General features: G+C 44.5%; 1 protein-coding gene across 2 annotated transcripts in view; it reads right to left on the bottom strand.

The window, feature by feature from the left end:
• The window catches only part of RAB31 (RAB31, member RAS oncogene family), a 66,571-nt gene extending 46,927 nt beyond the window's left edge, over positions 1-19,644 (bottom strand). Inside the window, exon 1 of one of the 2 annotated variants that reach the window (XM_017819598.1) lies at positions 19,552-19,644. In XM_017819598.1, coding sequence (XP_017675087.1) covers positions 19,552-19,590 — 39 coding nt within the window. In that variant the 5' untranslated portion in view covers positions 19,591-19,644. The remainder of the gene's footprint in view (positions 1-19,551) is intronic. The other variant, XM_017819599.1, reaches the window with a different exon arrangement.
• Between the last annotated feature and the right edge of the window lie 748 nt (positions 19,645-20,392).

A 20,392-nucleotide genomic window follows, 5' to 3' on the forward strand; every position in this document is an offset into this window, starting at 1 on the left:
CTTATACCACCAGTGATCTTCAAGGAATTTCTGGCGTCCTGTGGCGGGCTGACCCTAGCTGGAGTCTGCAATATCTCACTTCACTAGGAACCATCACAGTTCTTTCAGTCATCTGTCTACATGTGAAACTTAGAAGAACATCTCTGTCTGCATTTCCCTTTGTTGCATGCCCTTCTTTAAACTCATAATATATGGTAATATAATATAGGTATCTTTTACATTAGTTTATTGCTCTCATAAAGTTAGGACGGTCTGTGTCAATTATCCCACAGTAAAACAACCTACACGTCATTTCTAATTGCTAGTTTAACTGCAGGCCAACACTGGTGTTGTGGAGCACAAATTAGCTACAGAATCAGACTATTTCCTCTGATGCGCATTAGAATTAGATAAACCCTAATTCCCTCTACACATAGAAGTGCGCCGCTTGTTCTACCCACAACCAGGTCAGTCCTGTTATATCAGAACACAATCCTTCTAGTGCTTCAAGGACTGCATTTGGCACAGGAATTCTTGGCTCTATCGTTCTCAGCTCACTAGCTGTTATAAGAAAATAATTATTTGATTTTACCTTGTAACAGCATTACAGGGATGTAAAAGAGTGACAGTTGTGAAGTACTCAGACAGCACAATAACAAAGAGCTATTTAAGTGCCTTAAGAGATAGTCAAGTGCTGAGTTTGGTATTTATAGGTGTCTTCAATACCACCTGTATATTCCTACTGTTTTAAAATGGAGAAATATCTACTGGTCAGGGTTTAATGCTACCTGGCCTCCTGTGGTGGGCTGATGCTGGCTGGAAAGCAGGTGCCCACCAGACCACTCTATCACTCCCCTCCTCAGCTGGACAGGAGAGCAAAAATATAACAAAAAGCTTGTGGGTTGAAATAAGGACACGGAAAGATCACTCACCAAATACCATCATGTGTAAAACAGACTCGACTTGGGGAAATTATTTTAATTTATTAGCAATCAAATCAGAGTCAGATGATGAAAAATAAAAATTAAATCTTTAAATGCCTTCCCTCCACCCCTCCCTTCTTCCTGAGCCTAACTTTACTCCCAATTCCTCTACCTGCTCCCTACCAGAGCATTGTCTCTGCCTCTCACTCCTCCTCAGGGGGAGGACTCCTCACACTCTTCCTCTGCTCCAACATCAGTCCCTCCCATGGGGTGCAGTTCTTCACAAAATGCTCCAGCGTAGGTCCCTTCCATGGGCCGCAGTCGTTCAGGAACAGACGGCTCCAGTGTGTGTCCCCAGCATGGTCACAAGTCCTGCCAGCAAAGCTGTTCCAATGTGGGCTCCTCTTCTGATGGGTCCACAGGTCCTGCCAGGAGCCTGCTCCAGCATGGGTTTTCCATAGGGTTACAGCCTCCTCCAGGTATCCACCTGCTCCTGCTCCAGCGTGTGGTCCTCCACAGGCTGCAGGTGAATCCCTGCTCCACTGCAGACCCCCACAGCCTGCAGGGGCACAGCTGCCTCACAATGGTCTGCACCACGGGCTGCAGGGGAATCTCTGCTCCAGCGTCTGGAGCACCTTCTCCCCCTCCTTCTTCACTGATCCTGGTGTCTGCAGAGTTGTTGCCCTCACACATTCTTATTCCAATCTGCTCTTGTGCAGTAGCTTTTTCCATCTCTAAACCATGTTATCCCAGAGGCACTGCCACCGCCACTGATGGGCTCGGCTTGGCCAGTAGTGGATCTGTCCCAGAGCTGGCTGGCATTGGCTCTACAGGACTTGGTGAAGCTTCTGGCAGCTGCTCAGAGAAGTCACCCCTGCAGCCACACCCCGACCAAAACCTTGCCACAGAATGTAAGACATATCATCTGACCCCTTCTCTTGGTTTGTTTTCCTTCAGTCCATATCCGTTAGCAAAACACGTACAGTGTCTGTCCACCTGCTTTGCCTCAGAGCTGAAGCGAGTCTAGGGCCTGTCCACTTCTCCTGTTCCCAGCCAGTCACCAAAGCCAGATGTCTGCTGCCTTACCAGTTTTGGCTCCCTTACCAGTTTTGGCTCTCTCACCAGTGTGATTATTCAGCATGTAGTTTCCTTTCAGACACATCCTGCACACATCCTCCTGTGGAATTAAACTCAGGCTGGCACAGCTGCCATACTTGAAGCCAGGGAACACAGTCCTATTTGTCCTGGTGTTCTGTAGGCTTCTTTGGATTTAGCAAGTTTCTTCATCTTCACTGTCACAGGTCCATTGCTCTCCACCAGATCCTAGCCCAGTAATCTTTTAGAGACAAAAACCCCACCCTAATGCCAAAGTTTCAAATATACTTTAACATATTGCTGCATCCCTTTTCTCTCTTATAGACAAAAAAGAGTATGTCCAGCCCTCCCTCACCCCCGGACTGCAATATTAGTTACAATCTCTCCAACTATCTACTTCTGTCAAAGACATACCCCAAACCCCCAAGCAACACCATGACTTCGCCGAACAATAAAGTACAAAAGCAAGAACTGATGGCCAAAAGCACTTTATTATCCTTCCAAAGCGATGTGCTTGGCCAGAGATGAGAGATACCAAAGAGCAGCTAATGTCTGTATTATAGCTAATGTTAGCAGAAAATTCACTTTCTTAAAGGTGTTGATATATTTGTGTATGTAATATATGAAACCAAAGTCTTTCCTAGAGTGTTTCCAAAATATTTGGCATTATCCTGCTGTCTTCACTAGAGCTCCAATCTCAAGCTCTTCCTGCTGGGTTGATGGCATGGAGAATCATAGCTGCAGCCTGAAGAATCATAGAATCACAGAAAGGTTTGGGTTGGAAGGGACCTTAAAGATCATCTAGTTCAAAATTCCCTGCCACGGGCAGGGACACCGTTCACCAGACCAGCTTGCTCAGAGCTCCATCCAGCCTGGCCTTGAACACTTTCAGGGATGGGGCATTCGCAGCTTCTCTGGGGAACCTGTTCCAGTGCCTCACCACCCTCACAGCAAAGAACTTCCTCCATATCTAACCTAAACCTACTCTCTTTCAGTTTGAATCCATTTCCCCTTGTCCTGTCACTATATGCTCTCGTAAAAAGTCTCTCCATCTTTCTTGTAGCTCCCTTCAGGTACTGGAAGGCCATCATTAGGTGTCCCCGGAGCCTTCTCTTTTCCAGGCTCAATAATCCCAATTCTCCTAGCCTTTCTTCATAGGAGAGATGCTCCATCCCTCTGACCAACTTGGTGGTCCTCCTCTGGACTCACTCCAACAGGTCAATGTCCTTCCTGTTTTGGGGATGCCAGAGCTGGATGCAGCACTCCAGATAGGGTCTCACCCGAGAGGAGCAGAGGGACAGAATCACCTCCCTTGCCCTGCTGGCCACGCTGCTTTGGATGCAGCCCAGGACATAATTTCATAATTGGGTTGCAAGTGCACATTGTCAGCTCATGTCCAGCCTCTCATCCATCAGCATGACCAAGACCTTCTTGGCAGGGCTGCTCTCAATCAGTTCATCCCCCAGCCTGTGTTGATAGCGTGGATTGCCCCAGCCCATGAGCACCATCTTGCACTTGGTCTTATTAAAGCTCATGAGATTCCCATGGGCCCACTTCTTGAGCTTGTGCAGGTCCCTCTGGAGGGCATCCTGTCCTTCAGATATGAAGAACTTCAAGATGAGCGGACCAGCTGTAACACACCTCCTTTCTTCCCCAAGCACATAGTTTTCAAGAGGATTCATCTAAAGAGCTCCCTCTAATCTGGCTGCTAGTAGGTATGCCTTTAATTTAAGCTGAAGATTTGACTCCAGGTGTGGAAAGGTTTCTCCAAACGTGGGGACTTGAGAGAATGAACATTATCTTGAAAGAAGGTAAGAGACAGTGCTGGAAAGACCTAGTCAGAAGGGGAGCTATCCTTCCTTTGTACACAGCCCAGTGCTGACTGACACGGCATTACATCAGCAGTAAGGAACAAATCCTTGTTTTACATCACACTAGCAGTGGGAGGCAGGATTAGTGGTCAGTTAAACTATCTACTACCCAAGAAAACTCAAAACGGCCCATGTGTCTTCTGTACATTGACTCAGCCAGCACTTACAAACCATGCTGCTCTTTCACAACTTGCCAACTCTTCTGCTATGAAGCTGGCACAGGAGTATAAAGTGATCTTTATTTATGAGACAGGGGGCTACTGAGAGAAAAGGAGAACAGAACTATTCTTTATAATAACCTCAAAGCTATTCTTTAAAATAATTCCAATAGAATAAAAATAAATAAATTAAAAACATAAGGCAAAACAAAAATGCAATGATGAAGAAAACACAGCCTGTGGGTCAGTACTCTGGTTACCTCAGTTCCTTTCTCTGTATGGTGATCCAAGAACAGCAACTGTACTTGGATCTGTACTGCAGAATATTTTAAAAAATAATAACAACAAATTAACACTGCAGCCAACCTACCTCTGGAATATTCAACTTAGCAATTTTTAAAGTTCACCCACCTTGGTTAAATAAAAACAAAAAAAATCAAAACCAAACCAAACCAACCCCCAAATCTATACTGTAATTCAACTACATATGCTTTATCACTGCATCTTATCGTACCAAGTGCAAGCTAACCACACCACCATGCTACCCTGAGTGTGGACAGCAAAGATAACAGCCTGCAGTTCTTGCTAATGTTATTTAGAAACTGCTTCCCTGCATCAAATTTCCAGCTAATTCTGTGTCTTTTCTTACACATTTCCTTCCCCTTTGCACACAAGTTATCAAATTCAGAGCAGCAGCTGAATTGCCAAGAGAAATGGAGGATTTTAAATTGAAATCAAAGAGCAGAATCTCAATCAATTTCTTATGCCCTTGACAGCATGTGGTCTTGGCGGCTGCGGAGAAAGAATTGCTTAGCCTGATGAAAAGGAAGACAGGAACTTGGTGTTTATTTGCACTCCATCTCAAGTTGTGGCTTTTGGGGGCATCAGCTATGCACTTAAGATGCTCAGCTCCGTGTTTTGAACTGCCTCTATAGTTTCAAGTAAGAGCATGATCTCTATAAAAAGCAGCTGCAAATAAGGTGGCATCAATCTAGATGGCTAATAAGATGAGAGGAGGAAAGAAGAAACAGGAGAAGCACCTTTCATGGAAACAGTCACTCACACACATACACACACAAATCTGCTCTGAACTAGCAGCACACGCCAACAAACGATCAAAAAACACTCCCATTGGATTGCAGGGGCAGACCCAACAGCGCAAAGCCTGTGGATATCCTTAGTGAGCCTTGCTCATGCTTTACACTACAGTAAAGCAGCTTTTGAGTACAACAGTGCAGACACAAGCTGCGTAGAAACAGTCCAGTCTTTTGGGGACCTCATCATCGAACAAGGCACTGGCTGATTAAGTCACAGGAAACAACTCTGCATCAACAAAACTGACTCAAGACTGAACAGATAGCAAGAAGCAAGACCCCTCACACTACCTGACACAGCTGCCCACCAGCGAACACTCCATCACAAAACCAAACACCATCAAACCATTCTACAAGGGCTGGACTGTGCTGCAATGCAAGGGAGGGCATTTAATTGGGCAATAGCACCACCTGGTGACTCCTGGGACTAAGGGAGAAGGGAACCAGTCAACTTGGCCATGCTGGAGGAAAGGAGGAAGGACCACTGCCTAAATTGCTAGAGCAAGTTGGGAAACAAAAGCCTGGGTAAGGAGGGAAAAAGGATAGCAGGATGGAGTTACAAGAACTAGACAGGTGAGACAGACTGAGGTGGAAAGAAGAGTGCCTGAGCACCTTCCTCAGGAATCACAGGCTCCTCCCACTGCTGTTACCACCTTGGGGAGCCCTTTGCAGCAATGAGTAGTGCGAATGTGTCAAAGGCAGCTGCAAAGGGATGCCCATACACCACACATAAATCACTGTATTAATGAACAAAAAAAGGAAAAAAAAAAAACACAAACCCCACAACCCCCCCCCCACACACACACCTAAACCTGCACAGTATCAACAATGTTGTATGCCACAGAGGGAAAGATTTTGGTTAATTTTTAGGAGACCTATAGCTGTGGGACTTTATGGAGTCACTGTAATCCAAAGAAAAATCATACCTCTAACTGCCTTTTACTGATCACTGGATCATAGGATCCTCCTGACCAAGGAACAACACAGTCCAGCAGGCAAACCTACCCTGACGGATGCCTTGTGATAAGAAAGTGTGTTGTAGAATCACAGAATCACAGAATGGTTTGGGTTAAAAGGGACTTTAAAGATCATCTAGTTCCAACCCTCCCACCATGGGCAGGGACATCTTCCACTAGATCAGGTTGCTCAAAGCCCCATCCAACCTAGCACTGAACATTTGCAGGGATGGGGCATCCACAGCTTCTCTGAGCAACCTCACACCCACAATCCATGGTATGCTATCCTACCACTCCAGTTCACCTCAACAATACCTCCCTGTTACCAGTTTGCTGGTTTCCAGTCTGAGCTCCACTACAAACACTTAAGTATGATCTCTTCAATGTTCACCACTTCATTTTTCAGGTGAGGATGTTCCCTGGTTTACCATGGGAACATTCCTACTGCTGGTGTCACAGATGGGTCACAGTCACGTCTCATGATCCTCCCCCTACCAATGAAGGAGGAACCAAAAGCAAACTTCACAGATTTATCCAGCAAGTCAAACCTCAACTAGGAGGAGCTAAAAAAAGCCAAAGTAAAAATAAATAAAAACTGCAAGTCCTGCTTCAATTCCATTGCAATTTTACTGAAAGCAATACTTGGATTTTTGCAATTCCAATGGTCAGAGTTTATTTTCTGGACAAATCTGGGAGATGTTTTAACATCTGCACACAGCTATCCTTTTCCTACCCACTCTATCTCAAAATATACATGCAATCACAAAAATCCACTTGATGTAATACTCTTCCCACAGATAAATTTTTATTTAAAAATACAGTAAAAAATTATGTGAATAATATCTACTTAGATATCCTGGTAATTGGCCCCGAACTTGAAAAATTAGGTAAGGGAAGTAACACACAACTCACTGTACCTCACATTGTCAGAGATAATGAGTATTGATTGCAGGTGCTGTTATCTCTATTGGCCATATGCACACACACTAGCATAACAATTTGGTTAAATATCATTCATCCCCATTGCACAGTGCAGTGATCAGCGAAACTAAATTTAATTTTCAGACTAAATACATAAATAACCTGAAGTTTTCATGGTTCAGTAAACACATTAGGCAACAGCATCCTGACAAATGTTGTTTTCAAGTACAGCTTGGCAGCAAAAAATAGGATAAACAATTCTGTGTTGTTCTTTCCAAACCAAATTCTTTTCCTAAGTGAACCTTCCCCACATATATTTGTAGCAGCTGAAACTTTCAAAACAATGGTATGATGAGGTGATAATCTTTGACTTGAGTTGCTGCTTGACACAAGTTTCTGTCTGTACTCCAACACCCTGCCACTTTTGTAGTCAAATCCTATCATTAGGGGCCATAATTTCAAAATACAGCCTTCCTAGTGACACTTAGTAAATACAAAACCAAAATAATTTATTTTCCTATCCCAATATAGAAGATACTCAAATCCTTCCAGCCAGTCTGGAATTCATTTTCCAATCCAAACATTATAATTCATATTGCAGATTGCCTGTAAGTGCCAACAGTCATTTTCTTTTATTAAATGAAGGTAGTGGCTCTTATGCAAGCAACTATATGCACATCAACTAAGTACAGCATTTGACAAAATGGCTCTTGTGTTTGGCTTACTATTTCACTAATATAAAAATGGTTGCCGGAAAAAATTGTAAAAGGGCTTAATTACCTTCAAATTTGTCCATCCAAGCTCAATAAGCCCTCTCCAATTCAACGTTCAGACATACTCCTCCCAATTTGTAACTAGCCGACCTGCAACTTATTACTGCATTTCATACCAAAGAGGAAGAAAAAAGCCACATAAATGATGAGCGTCAACCAAAACACCAGTTGAAAACTTCAGTCCTGGAGACAAGAAAGCCTGATCCCTTCTCTTGCAGCAACAGGCAACAGAGAGCAAGAAGGCAGTTTCAGGGGGGCAACTATAAAAACTAACGTTTTGGCTAACAAACAGGAACCAGTCTCATGGCCTTGACTCTTGGCTCCAAATTAGCAGAGCCCTGGTACAGGGTATGTCATCTACCAACCAGATGCAAACAACTGGCCAAAGGCAGCCAGACACCAGCAACTTCAGGAAACTCTACAAGGGTGAGAGAGGGACTGATTTCATATCTGGATTTATTGCCAGAAACTCTGCCTCAGCTTATCAGTTTGTTTTACACAACAACCTGTAAAATCAGTAGCCTCCAATGACCATCTAAGGTGTGAGCTAGTCTCCTTTATCAGCAGCCTAAAGATTGGCCAGCTACTGAAGGCACTCTCTTTGCAGGCTGCTCTTATAAATTTGCTAGCCCACTTGCAGCCTTTGGAAATCTGCCTCCATCAGCCTTCCAGACACACTAAAACATGTGCCTTCTCCAGGGGATATCAGGGGAAGGGGACAAATTGAGATTTTCTAAAATTTGCCATTATTTTTCTTTGCCGTTAACTGCAAATGACAGGTAGATAATATACATCCATGTGGACATTAAGTGGCATGAAGGGGAGGTCTAAAATCCTTGAAGCTGGAGGCTTTCATTTCCTGAACTGATGTGCAGGACGGGGAATGGACAATCAGAGGTTTGCATAAACCCAAATCTGTGTTAAGACATTTTTTACCCAACTGTTAGGTTTAATCAACTTTGATCAATAGTGATTTCATGTTCATTTCACCTACTGTCTGGATTTAAAGTTTTCCCCAACTCAGGAAGCATCACCACTTATTTTAAACAGCATCATATAAAGACCCACCTGGTGCTTTCCCCTCTATCACCCATGCAAGTAAACAGAAGACATAACAGCAAGCACAGTATAATAAGACCTAGGGCTAAATTTTTTTAGCTGTGGATTTACTGTGTGCTGCTGTGAACTTACTAAAAGTAAAGCTGTCTGCACTAAACAGGCTCATAAGTGGAAGACGTTATCAGCACAAGGCCGCATCCCTTAAGCAGTTGACATCTTGAATGTATTCACCTCCCGTTGATTTCACTGGATATGAAACCCAGCAACTCCTAAAAGATGTTAGCTCTAGTGCCCTGAAATTCAATATTTTAGGAAAAAGCCCTTAAAATGGGCAAAACCAGCTTTTGTTGCTATTATTATATTTCTCTCCACCCAAAAATAAGTAGGAAATCAGTATCTAACTTACAACTGTAAGAAGGAAGTTTTTATTCACCCAGCCAGTTTTTCTCATCTTCATTCAAAAACTGGAAACCAGAAATGGTCAGAAGTGTGTGGACTTTGTAAATCTCAACTGAAAACATGCTGGGAGCATTTTGACTGGAATGCTAAACCATGAAGTTTAGTACATTTAAGGATATCTCCTCAAAGGACAAGGGAGTAGAAGAAGAGTGTATTTGATCTTTTCCTCTAAAGCAGGAAAAGACTGAGCCACACAGAAGGTATTGAGAAGTCACTCCCAGCACAGACTGTCTGGATACTAAACACACTTCCTGAGTGTTTGGGACCATGTGGAAGTGACTCCACAGTTCCCACAGATCCCAGACACGGCAGAACAACAGGTATAGGGATTGAGGAAAAATCTCTATTGGCCAATGAGATCCTACCAGAGCTCCTGCCTTCCTCCTCATCAGCCTAAGGGAGAAGGCAAACCTGGCCACCTGGGTTAGCTTAATACCTGCTCAAATAAGGCACCATTTCCAAAGAGCCTACCAAATGTTGAAAACCAAGGAGAGGTAGAACTGAGCTACTTTATCTGCTTTCAATGTTAAATGACAGAAATCACTCACGAGCTGTCTTACCTCAAATACATAATTTACTTAACTATTTATCTTGTCCTCCACACAGCACTGTATTCAGCTATGCATTAAAGCATATGCTGAGCTTTAAGCTTGGGATTCAATTTAGCCCATTCAGCAAAGGCTTAATGATGTACCCTGATACACTGCTGAAGGGGGATTACCCTAATGCTTAGAATCAAACATATGCTTAAGGATGCTACTCAGATTAGGGTTTCAGTAATATAATCTTAAATCAAATTTATGTTACCTGGTTTTATGCAACTGCCATTTCTGTCACATAAAACATGTTCCGACTGTCTGTCTAATGCCCTGGCATGCAATAATTCTTTTCAAGCACACCTTGCAGAAAAAAACATCGGAAAATGTCCAAGGCAGGAAAAAAAATATCAAGGGACAGAACAACTGACTCTGAGGACTATTCAGACAACCTACACTCCACTGCTGGAGTAACAGTTAAGACAATGATCCTTTATTGACATTCAAGCAAAGTGAGACAAAAAACAAGTTCAACTTTACTTGAATTTTCCAAAAGAGCAATATTGTCCAAAAAATAAAACTCCTGACTTAAACAGATAATGTAAGGAAAAAAAAAAGGTTGTAGCACAGTCAAGAAATGATCATCCTAAAAGTCAATTTGTCTGTACAGTATTGAGAAAGTTGAAGTCAGCAAGGATTATGCACCATGAACGACTTCTGGCCAAAGGATGGTTGCTTCCTGTTCCTATCAGCTTTAACAAAATTAATTGCAAGTGTTGATTTTATGATTCTTAAAATAGGTATACTTATATTTAGCATACAAAAGAAAGAAAAAAAAAAGATAATGGACTTCCTATTCAAGAAAGGGAATCCGTTCTTTCTCATTTCCTAAATCCCTCCAGGAATTAACCAACTGCCAGATTTATCCAGCCACAAAGTGGAAGTGTGCCCTTACAGGCTGGTACTGGTATGTATCAGTCAGTGAGAGGCTGGGGGGGAGGCTAACTAACAAAGACTACACAGTGACAAACAGTTTAAATTTTTCAGTTGTAATATGCTTCTAAATCCTGAACTACCAACCACAGTGGTAATACACTTTCCCTTAAATTGAGTAGTTAAAAATTAATTAAATTCACAAGAATCAAGCTGAGCTTTAGTGTGACACCACACTACATTCAAGGAAATCCTCTCAAGGATGCTTTTCACATCAGCCTTTGGTAAGTCTGGTGATCCCTACTACAGCTTCCCGGTGTTGGCACACACCAGATGCTGACCAAATTCCTAAGGATTTTTTTTCTGTCACTGAATTCCCAGCATCAGCTTCACAATTAAGAAATGGGCACATCTGGAAAACTCATGCAATGGCAATACTGGAGACAAGGTAACAGCTACTAACTGCAAGTATTAAGTAGAGAAGGTTAAAGCTACTCCAATGCCTGCTGTATCTCACAAGTCACCAGTGAGCATGCAAGTGACTTCAGACACATCCTGTCGTCCAGAAGCACAGCTTTGCTGATGAACCATTAGGTCCTATAAACACTTAGGTTTTGTTTGTTGCAGAATTAAATGGGCCAAAAAATTTATTTTTTTTCAGAATTAAACCCAATTTAGGAATCTCTTCTAATTCATTTTGGCTCTGTAGACAGGCTTTAAAGGAAAGGAGAAGCTGCTTCAGAGAGACCCTAACTGTAGGTCAATTCCTGTAAATGCCTGATATTTGTCATTCACAAGTTTCTATGCTCCCCTGCAGTTGTGCCCAGCAGAAGCTGACGGGTCCAACCAGGACACCCGATGACGTCTCTGCAGCATCCTGTCACTCTGCTGACAAAGGAGGAAACAATAACTCAGGGACACGAAGTATTTAGTAGCTGGATTTCATGCACATGTGCTTCCACATGTTGCCCAAATAAGAACATACTCTGGCCAAAACAAAAAGTGAAAAACCATAACTTCTCTACCCTCTCCTCCAAGAAACATAAAAGCCAGGCACTAACTAGCATTTATGTTTAAAAATAACTAGGCAAAAATAAAAAGCATTTGTTCCACTGCCTGTTGCTCAGCTTTCGCGGGCAGTCCTGCAAGGCCAGAGACTGTAAATCAAACCACTGGCATTTGCTTACACAAGGCTGTGCTCCGAGTCAGCCTCCCATCCACCTCCGCTGGCGGCTTTCTAAAGCTTGGATTTGTCTTTTGGCAGTGGTGTTCAAAACAGCAAGCGTTCACGGAAAGGATGTACAAGATGTTTCAGAAGAAAACTGAAATGTGTCCCTTTCCTGGCATCTTAGAAGTTGAGATGGAATTTAAAAAATTTCCTTTCACCTTGAGCCTTACACCACTACCCAGCCTCTATAAGGTATGTAGTGAGAAGAAAAACATCTCTATAAGAATAAAAACATATTTTACTTTCATTTATTTTGGAAGAACATGTCCCATGGTTGCAGAATTATATTCACATGAGCTGCCCCCAGCCTACAATCAGTGGGTAGTGGGGGACATGACAAGCAACAATGAGGAGCAAAGCACAGAAGGCTTGCTCTGCCCTCTCCAAAAAGTGTGGGATGATCCAACTTATTGGCACGCTCTAACCCATCAGTGTGATTAGCACCGAATGAAAGTAGGACTTGTATGTAGCTTGTGGGTAGATGAACTCTACAGAGTTTCCCACCTCCTTTCTCAACCCTTTTGGAAGGTACCTCTAGGTATCTATCCATGTGTTGGGCATTCTGCTGGCTTCGGAAGCAGCTTGAGAAAAACATGAGCTGAGAAAGACCCAGACCTTCAGATAAAGGTGGGGATGACGGCAAGGCAGTCAAACCACAATCCCAAACATAGCCTCCCCATTGGTGGGGACTGGCAAGCCACCGAAGCTGAGGAGAAACAACTTACCCTGCACTCAGTTTTCTGAGGCAGCACCTGAACAGTGGGGAAGGTGGGGTCAACAGCAACCTGCTCTAGTGGAAGGTAACCCTGCCCATGACAGTAGGGTTGGAACTAGATGACCTTTAAGGTCCCTTCCAACCCAAACCACTGTACGATTCTCTAACAGTGCAAACTTGCTAAAGAGAGTTGTGTTCACTTCAACATGTCCCTCTGCCTTCCCCTCAAAACCGCAGTGCAGGAAATGAAAAAACGGTGCCTGTACTGATCTTATCTGAACGGAGATGTAGCCAGGAAATCCAAGATCAACAGCAGTCCCTGGAGGGTCCAACAGAGCTGAAGACTGGGCAAATGGCATTTGAAAGAAGGATCAGCAGGGAGGGAACAGAAAAGGTGGGTGTTCAAGCGCAGCTGGAGCAGAGTTGTGGCTCCAGCCTCTCTGTAAATGCTTCTCTCAACAAGGAATTAGCTTGAGAAATTTTAGGAAGAATATGTTAATGTCTATCCAGCCTGTACGCTTGCAGACCGCAGCACCCACATCATAACCAGCTCAGACACAACCCAACACAAGCAAAACCTACCAGCACCGTAATTTATAAACACTAGCACAAGCAAAGGCCCTGCAGACTCAGAGGCCGTTGCCCACAGGCAACTCAACTGCACTGTAATTGCAACACGTTCCATCAATAAGTCAAATTATCACCTTAGAAACGAGTCATACCATCAACCAGAGTCTCAGAAAACATACTTTAAATGTAAATTAAAAATGGCCTTTAATATGGCTTGACTTAAGCCAGTTAGAAGGAACCATCTGATGAAAATGACAGATTTTTCTTTTCCCCGCACTTTGCTTGAATGCAGAGTTTCTGGTTGCTTCACACAGCCTGCCTCAGAGCTACTTCACTGAGTAGGGCTGAAACTGCATTCAACCGTGTGAAAAAGAATGCAGTTTATCACCAATTCAACTTCCTTATTTTGGTAGAAAGAAAATTTAGGTTTTCTTTTTCCACAGAACTACCATAAAACAAGAAGTTTCACAATTTTTCATCCAGAAATCAAAAAGAGGGATTGAAGCAAGGGGCTGGGGAAACCTAAAAAAAAAAACAAAAACAATTGACAACACTATAAACAAAAGAAATAAATAGAATTTGAGAGACAATAAAACTACAGCCTGCATATGATTTCTGAGCCATGGTCACTGCATGGACTCATTCAACAGGCAAGTTACAAGTAAGGGATGGGAGCTGATCAGGTGCAGCAACAGGCATCAGCCATGGGGTATTCTGCTGCCCAGCTGATTAGCAGCAACAAGCTTCCCCTTCTGAGGTTTTGCTTCTGAAAGTAAAACATGCTTCAAATTCCGCCTTCTGCTGCTTCAGAAATCCAGCTTGGTTGTGCTGCTGAAAACAAAAGCAGAGTGTGGCCTCCATACTCACCTTTTCCTAGAAGGATATTACAGTTAAAATCCACCCTGCTCTTCTAAGCAATCCCACACAAAACTTTTGGAAGAGATTAGTAAAAGAAACAGTTTTGTAGCTATGGCAGGAAAGCAATATAAAATCCTGAATTTGGTTAAATTCTCAGAAGTTGTTTACCTACACATTCAATGCAGGTATTGCAAAAAATCTGATAGTAGCCATTTAAATATTTCATAAATTAATATGAAAAAGGTTCTTTAGGCTTCTGAAGACACTTGTTTATTGATACAAGAGAAAAAGCATTTCTCACTTGGTGCATAACTGGATTTTGATGCAATATTAAAAAAAAAAATTGCCAGTCCGAGTCTACTTCAGTATCATGGTACACAGTTCTTAAAACTGGCAAAGCAGGGCAAAGAAATATGGAAGAATTATGGGCACACATTAAGTGGAAATTTCAGACTATTCTTCACCAGGGAAGAATACTAAGAAAACCATTTCCCAAGAAAATGGTGATTATGCAGGCAGCTGTGTGTCTCTCCGTCTTTCAGTTCCCCATGAACTTAAAATCATTGTTCAGTTTTACCTGGGGATCTGGTATTTCACTACAATGCATAAACATAAGTGGCTAGGAAAGAGAACCAGAGGAGAGGGCACCTTTAATAGAAAGGTTACAGCGATGAACACTTCAAACCAGTGACTCCACAAGACACACAGCCATGCAGTCATGATTCAAAAATTTCTCTCATGATAGAGCTACCTGTTTACATAATAAAATACAACTGAATGAGTAGATGATGATGAACCATTAACACAAGGCGGGGGGGGAATCACTTGTCAGTCTTTTCTCCTCTCAAATTGACATTTTCTGGACAAAATTTTAGATTATATACATTCACTTCATCAGTACAATTTTCTTCTTTTCACAATCGCCTTTGTCATCTGCTCTACTTTGGTCCCTCTTGTTCTGTTTTAGGCTACAGCCTTCAGCTGTTGATGCACCTGTGCCTTCTGCACTGTGTAGTGTTACTGTCTTCAGCAGGATGCTCATCTTAACATGGAGGCCACCCTGCACATACCTAGTAGGAAGAAAGGTCCTTAACTGGTACAACCCATCCAGGGGTGCAGTTTCATTTTTAACAGCAGTGCTCCTATCTGTGTTGGGACATTTAGGCCTTAAAAGCATTACTAATGACAAATATTTTAGAGTCAAAACAAAAATATAATTTATGTCTTTCACAGACACCAACATAAACTAAAAGATTCCCAGTCATACATGTTCGGTAGCATAGCTACTTAGAGAAGAAGAGTGGGTACTTAAGCTTTGCACTGAAAGGTCTGATGCATGCATATGCTCTGCTACAGGAATTTGTTCTCCATCCAGCAGAATCCAGAGTTTTACATTACCATGACATGAAGATAAGAAAACCAGAGATCTTCTCCATAAGAAAACTATTATCACGTTCCAAATTACTTTGAATATCAAACAATTCTGAGCTCAATTCCACAGTCTCCACATGCAGACGCTGCACACCGAGGTACAGGACATCCTCAAAGGCAATAAACTGTTCTCCACACCTAGCAAACGGGATTCAGTTGCAGAGAAACTCCAGAGAAAACCTCCTTCTCCTCCACAGAGGAAATATGTCTCTCCTTTTACAAATGTATGCTTACCAGCTTCAGACAGTATTTTCACGCTAGCAGAATGCATGCCAGCAAGTGACTTCTTATGAGCGAGAAAATGGAAACACAAACAGAAGGGTGAAGGAATGAAGTCTCAGGCAAGGAAGATGTAAAGCACTATGTTTGGGAAAAACTTTCTACAGTAAGAGCAATTAAGCCCTGGGACATAACCCTGGGGAGAAGATCATGAGATTTTAAGGACGGAGGAGTCAAACATATGTTAGGAAAGCTATGAAAGGGGCTTTAGGGACAAGGGGTGACCTCTGAGGCTCTTCCAACCTAACTCCTTTGGTCCCATGATGAACAGTCACAACACAAAAATGTAACAAACAAAAACAAAAGGAAAGGAGTAATGGAGGTCACTTCAGATGGTAGTTAGCAAGCCACTTCCCAAAGTCTCTCTGAAGAGCTGTCAAAGTTTCCTCAGGAAGTGACAAAGACAAGAAACTTTGCCTTAGTCCTAAACCTGGCAATCTCTTCTGCAGTTGCCACACACAATTATGTCAGATTTGGCAGAGAGTTGTAAATCACTCCTCCAGTCCACATAAAGAAAATGTTGGGAGCTGAGACACAGGGCACTTAGCAGCCACAGACAGATTAGGAAACCTGGCAGCTGCACACCAGGCCACATTCCAGCACTGAAACATGGCTCAGGAACACACCAGCCCCGCTATGCGCCTCTCTCCTTCATCCCCTCAACAAGGTGCCCACGCAGAAACACCATGCAAGTCAGGTGGGAGCTGCACTTCATTCCACTGCATAGTCTGAGCTGCAGCTAAAACTTGTTCAGTCCCAGAAGCAGGGACAACTGCTGGGACCAAACACCACCCCTGGACTGAGAGACCAGGAAGAGTCTGGCATGACAAGACAGGACTTGGAGCAGAGCTCGAGTGTTTGCACTTACAAAGATGAACACTTTCCACATGCAGATACCTCATTGCCCAGCAGCAATAATTTACTGGAGGAAGTAGTTTTAGCAGCAGGCGTGAGGACACTTGCATGGCAACATACTAAAGAGAGCTATTAAACTACACCTCCGTAGCTCTTGCACCTAAGGCTGTGCAGCACTAAACAATCAGGGAAGCATCCTGCTCCTGCCAGCCCACTAGCAAGCTGGAACCCTCTCGTCTCAAAGAGCCCCGCGACCATCAAAGCCTGCCTTCCAGACTGACTCACAACTAGCCTTGCACTGCCCCAGATTTCCTCTCAGTCCTTTTTTGCTGGGGTCTCCTTCAAGATCTACAAGTCCCATGTCTTGTGCACTACTCCAGGCTGCTCTAAATCACTCCCATGACACCCACAGAGTTTTAAAAACCCCAAGATACTCTGAAGGAGGAGGAAGTGATATGCAGATACCCAAATGCCCATTTTGCTACATTATGCTAAAAACTACAGGCCAGGTTCCCCCTGGCAATACAGAGTTAAAATTCAGGAGCTGATAACTTAGTCCCTATCTCGACTGCAATGGCTGCAATGACTGCAATGGCTGTGGGCCACGCATTGGCCCTGGAGCACTGCAGTAGCTTATAGGGCTCTGGAGAAGCTTTGCAAATGTTGCGCCAGCTTCAATTTTTCCCCTTTAGGAAATTCTAAACAGGCATAAACAGCCCAAGCCCAGGCCCTTTGCACACCTTGTGGCCAGAGACCATCAGTGATCCTCCTGTCTGATCTAGAGGTGTAGCCTAGGGCTTTGTTCAGAAGCGGTGAGGGATACAGGTTTACAAACTGATTTAATTCCTATTTCTAATAAGGATAAGAAATCCAAGTCTTGGGACTTGGACATGCCAGACTTGACTGATTATTAGGGGATCTACTAGATACAGTGCAGATTAACCTACCAGGCCCAGGACCTACTGAAAAAAACAACTGTAAGATTTCTTTTGGTAGACCTGAAAATGCATTTTTGAGTTGCCATCTAGCTTTCAAGCAGATCATAAGATTAATGCATGCATTTGTTCACACGGACAGGTATGGAGCTTTCCTGAAAATCTGTCTGAACTTCGAGAGGATTCATCATCTGAAGGACTCCTCTCTTTCAGGAAAATGGTGTCAATTCTCATAGTAAATGAGATGTCTATGATCAGAAGTAGATGGTTTTCTAGGACTATGCCCTTTTAAAACTCAGGAAGGAACATCTCACTAACTATTAAGTTACTATAAGGCACATGTTCCTAAGTGTTACCACTGCTACCCTATCATTTTAATGAATCTACATAGTAATTGCATACTCCTAGTAACACAGAGCTGCATTATAGGTTTCTTTTCCTGTCTTAAAAAAGTAAACAGTTGCCCTACAAAACCCCCAGTATATTTAAATGTTACAAAACAGCAATAAATAATAGCCATGAGGAATCTCATTCCACAAGACACTTCATAAAATTACAATATTTTCTGCTGGGGAAGAAAATAAAGACACATCCACATATTCTACCACAGACTCTTCATGTTTGTGTAAACCACATTTATTTTTGTCACTATGCCATTTTAAAAGTTGAAGGCAGGAATTCTAACCAGGAAAGGAGGAATGGTTGCTGCCAAATACTTTGGGTTGAACTCTCCAGTGCCCTGGCACCGCATCCTGGCACTTACTCCAGGGCAAGGTACCCACTCCTGCTGGGCTAAGAGTCAACACAAATCAGAGAGAACCAGAGTGTCTATTTGTGTTTGTTTTTCAAATTTTCAACTCACTTGGATGGCACATGAAAGAGAATTCACCCTAAAAAGTCTTCATTCATGCAGCTTCTCTGAATGTTTATAGAGATAGAGGCCTAAAAGCAGCCTCACTCGCACCCAGTAATTTGAGATGTTTGATTTTAAAAAAGAACTGAGTAGTGATGCTCTGCTAGTTACTGTCAAGAGCGGTGGCTCTGCTCTCCAGAGGTGTTTGTCCCAACTTGGTGGGTGCATTTTGCTGCTAAGCTCCCTGGGTGCCGGGCAGAGAGGGGGCAGGCGCAGCCAAACTGCAGAGCTAAGCACATTGCTGTTCCAGATGTGAAACGCACGCACGGGTTCGCCAAAAGAGCAGAAAAAGAAGGGAGGAAAAAAAAAAAAAAAGGAATGGTAGAAAGGACGTTCCTGTAAGGAGCCGAGCTAAAGAAGGTCTGAATAAACCCCGGCAAGAAACTAAACAAAGCACTGACCAGCACATGGGTGAGATGGGACCGAGCCCCGGGAGAAGGAACCACCCGAGAGAGCGTCCCAGGGTGGGCAGCGCTGCCGCTCTTCTCCCTGTCGCTCCCCACCACTGCTGCGGGGGCTCGGCGAGGCCACAAGACCCCACAGCTCCCCTACCCGCGGGGATGGCGGGCAGGGAAATCCTCCCGGGCACCTTCGGGGTCTGGCACTGGAAGGAGACCCGCGGCGATGTCACCGCGGCCGCCGGCGGGGAGACGGCTCCGCGCCCCGCCTGGGAAGCGCTGCGGGGAGGCCCCTCAAAGAGAGTCCCCCTCCCCGCCCTTCTCACTTTTAAAAAGTTGAGAAACAAGACAAAAACAACAAAAAGCCCCCACCGAAGCCTCTCCCCGCCTCGGTGCGCGGCTGCCAAGTTTCGGCGTGGAGGAATTTACTGCGGCCGAGCCCCCCCCGCGGCCGGGACGGGGAGTCGCGGCGCCCCCCGGGAAGGGGGAGAGGGGGGCTGGGAGCGTTCCCCAGCTTAGCGAGCACCCCGCCTCCCGCAGCCCCCCCCTGCGGCGTGGGGAAGGAAGGAAGGAAGGAAAGGGGGAAGCGACCCGCCGGTCCCCTCTACTCACTCCAAGCAGACACACTTTGAGCTCGCGTATCGCCATCATCTGCGCGGGGCCCGGCCGCTCCGCATGCCCCGGCGCGCCGCCGCTCCGCACTGCCCCGCCGAGGCGGCTCAGCCCCGCCGGGGCCGCCCCCGCCGCCGGTCACATGCGCCCGGCTCCGCCTCGCCGCTGCCCCCCGGCTCCCTGCGCCGCTGGTCCCGGCTGCGAGGGACCGGGGAACCGGCACGGGATGTATCGGGGTTGGGGCTGTGAACCGCGCCTTAGGGCTGAGCCCTGGAGCGGGCTGGGGAGTGGGGAGGAAGGGACCTCTGGAGCTCATCTGGTCCAGCCCCCCTGCCAACCTAAAGCAGGTTACAAAGGAACTCGTCCAGATGGGTTTTCAGTGTCTCCAGAGAGGGGAACTCCATGACCTTCTCTGGGCAGCCTGTTCCACTGCTCTGCCACCCTCAACGTAAAGTTCTTCCTCATGCTTAGGTGGAACTTATGTTTTAGTTCATGGCCATTGCTCCTCGTCCTGTCACTGGCCACCACTGAATAGAGTGCTGCCCAGTGACCATTTCTTGGCACCTGCCTTTGAGATATTTATATGCCTTAATGAGATCCCCTCTCAGTCTTCTCTACATTAAAACAGGCCCATCTAGCACAGTCTCTCCTCATAAGAGAGATGCTCCAGACCCCTAATCATCTTTGTGGCCCTCTGCTGGACCCTCTCCAGTAGCTCCTTGTCTTTCTCGTACCGCAGTGTAAATATTTGTTGTTGTGAGAAAAGCAGTTGGTGAGAGACAGCATCCTTCCTGCATGGGGCTGCACATATGCTCAGTCCTACACACCATGTGCTGGGCTA

Source organism: Lepidothrix coronata, unplaced genomic scaffold (assembly GCF_001604755.1).
Source record: "Lepidothrix coronata isolate B3197 unplaced genomic scaffold, Lepidothrix_coronata-1.0 Scaffold75, whole genome shotgun sequence".
NCBI classification, from domain to species: domain Eukaryota; kingdom Metazoa; phylum Chordata; class Aves; order Passeriformes; family Pipridae; genus Lepidothrix; species Lepidothrix coronata.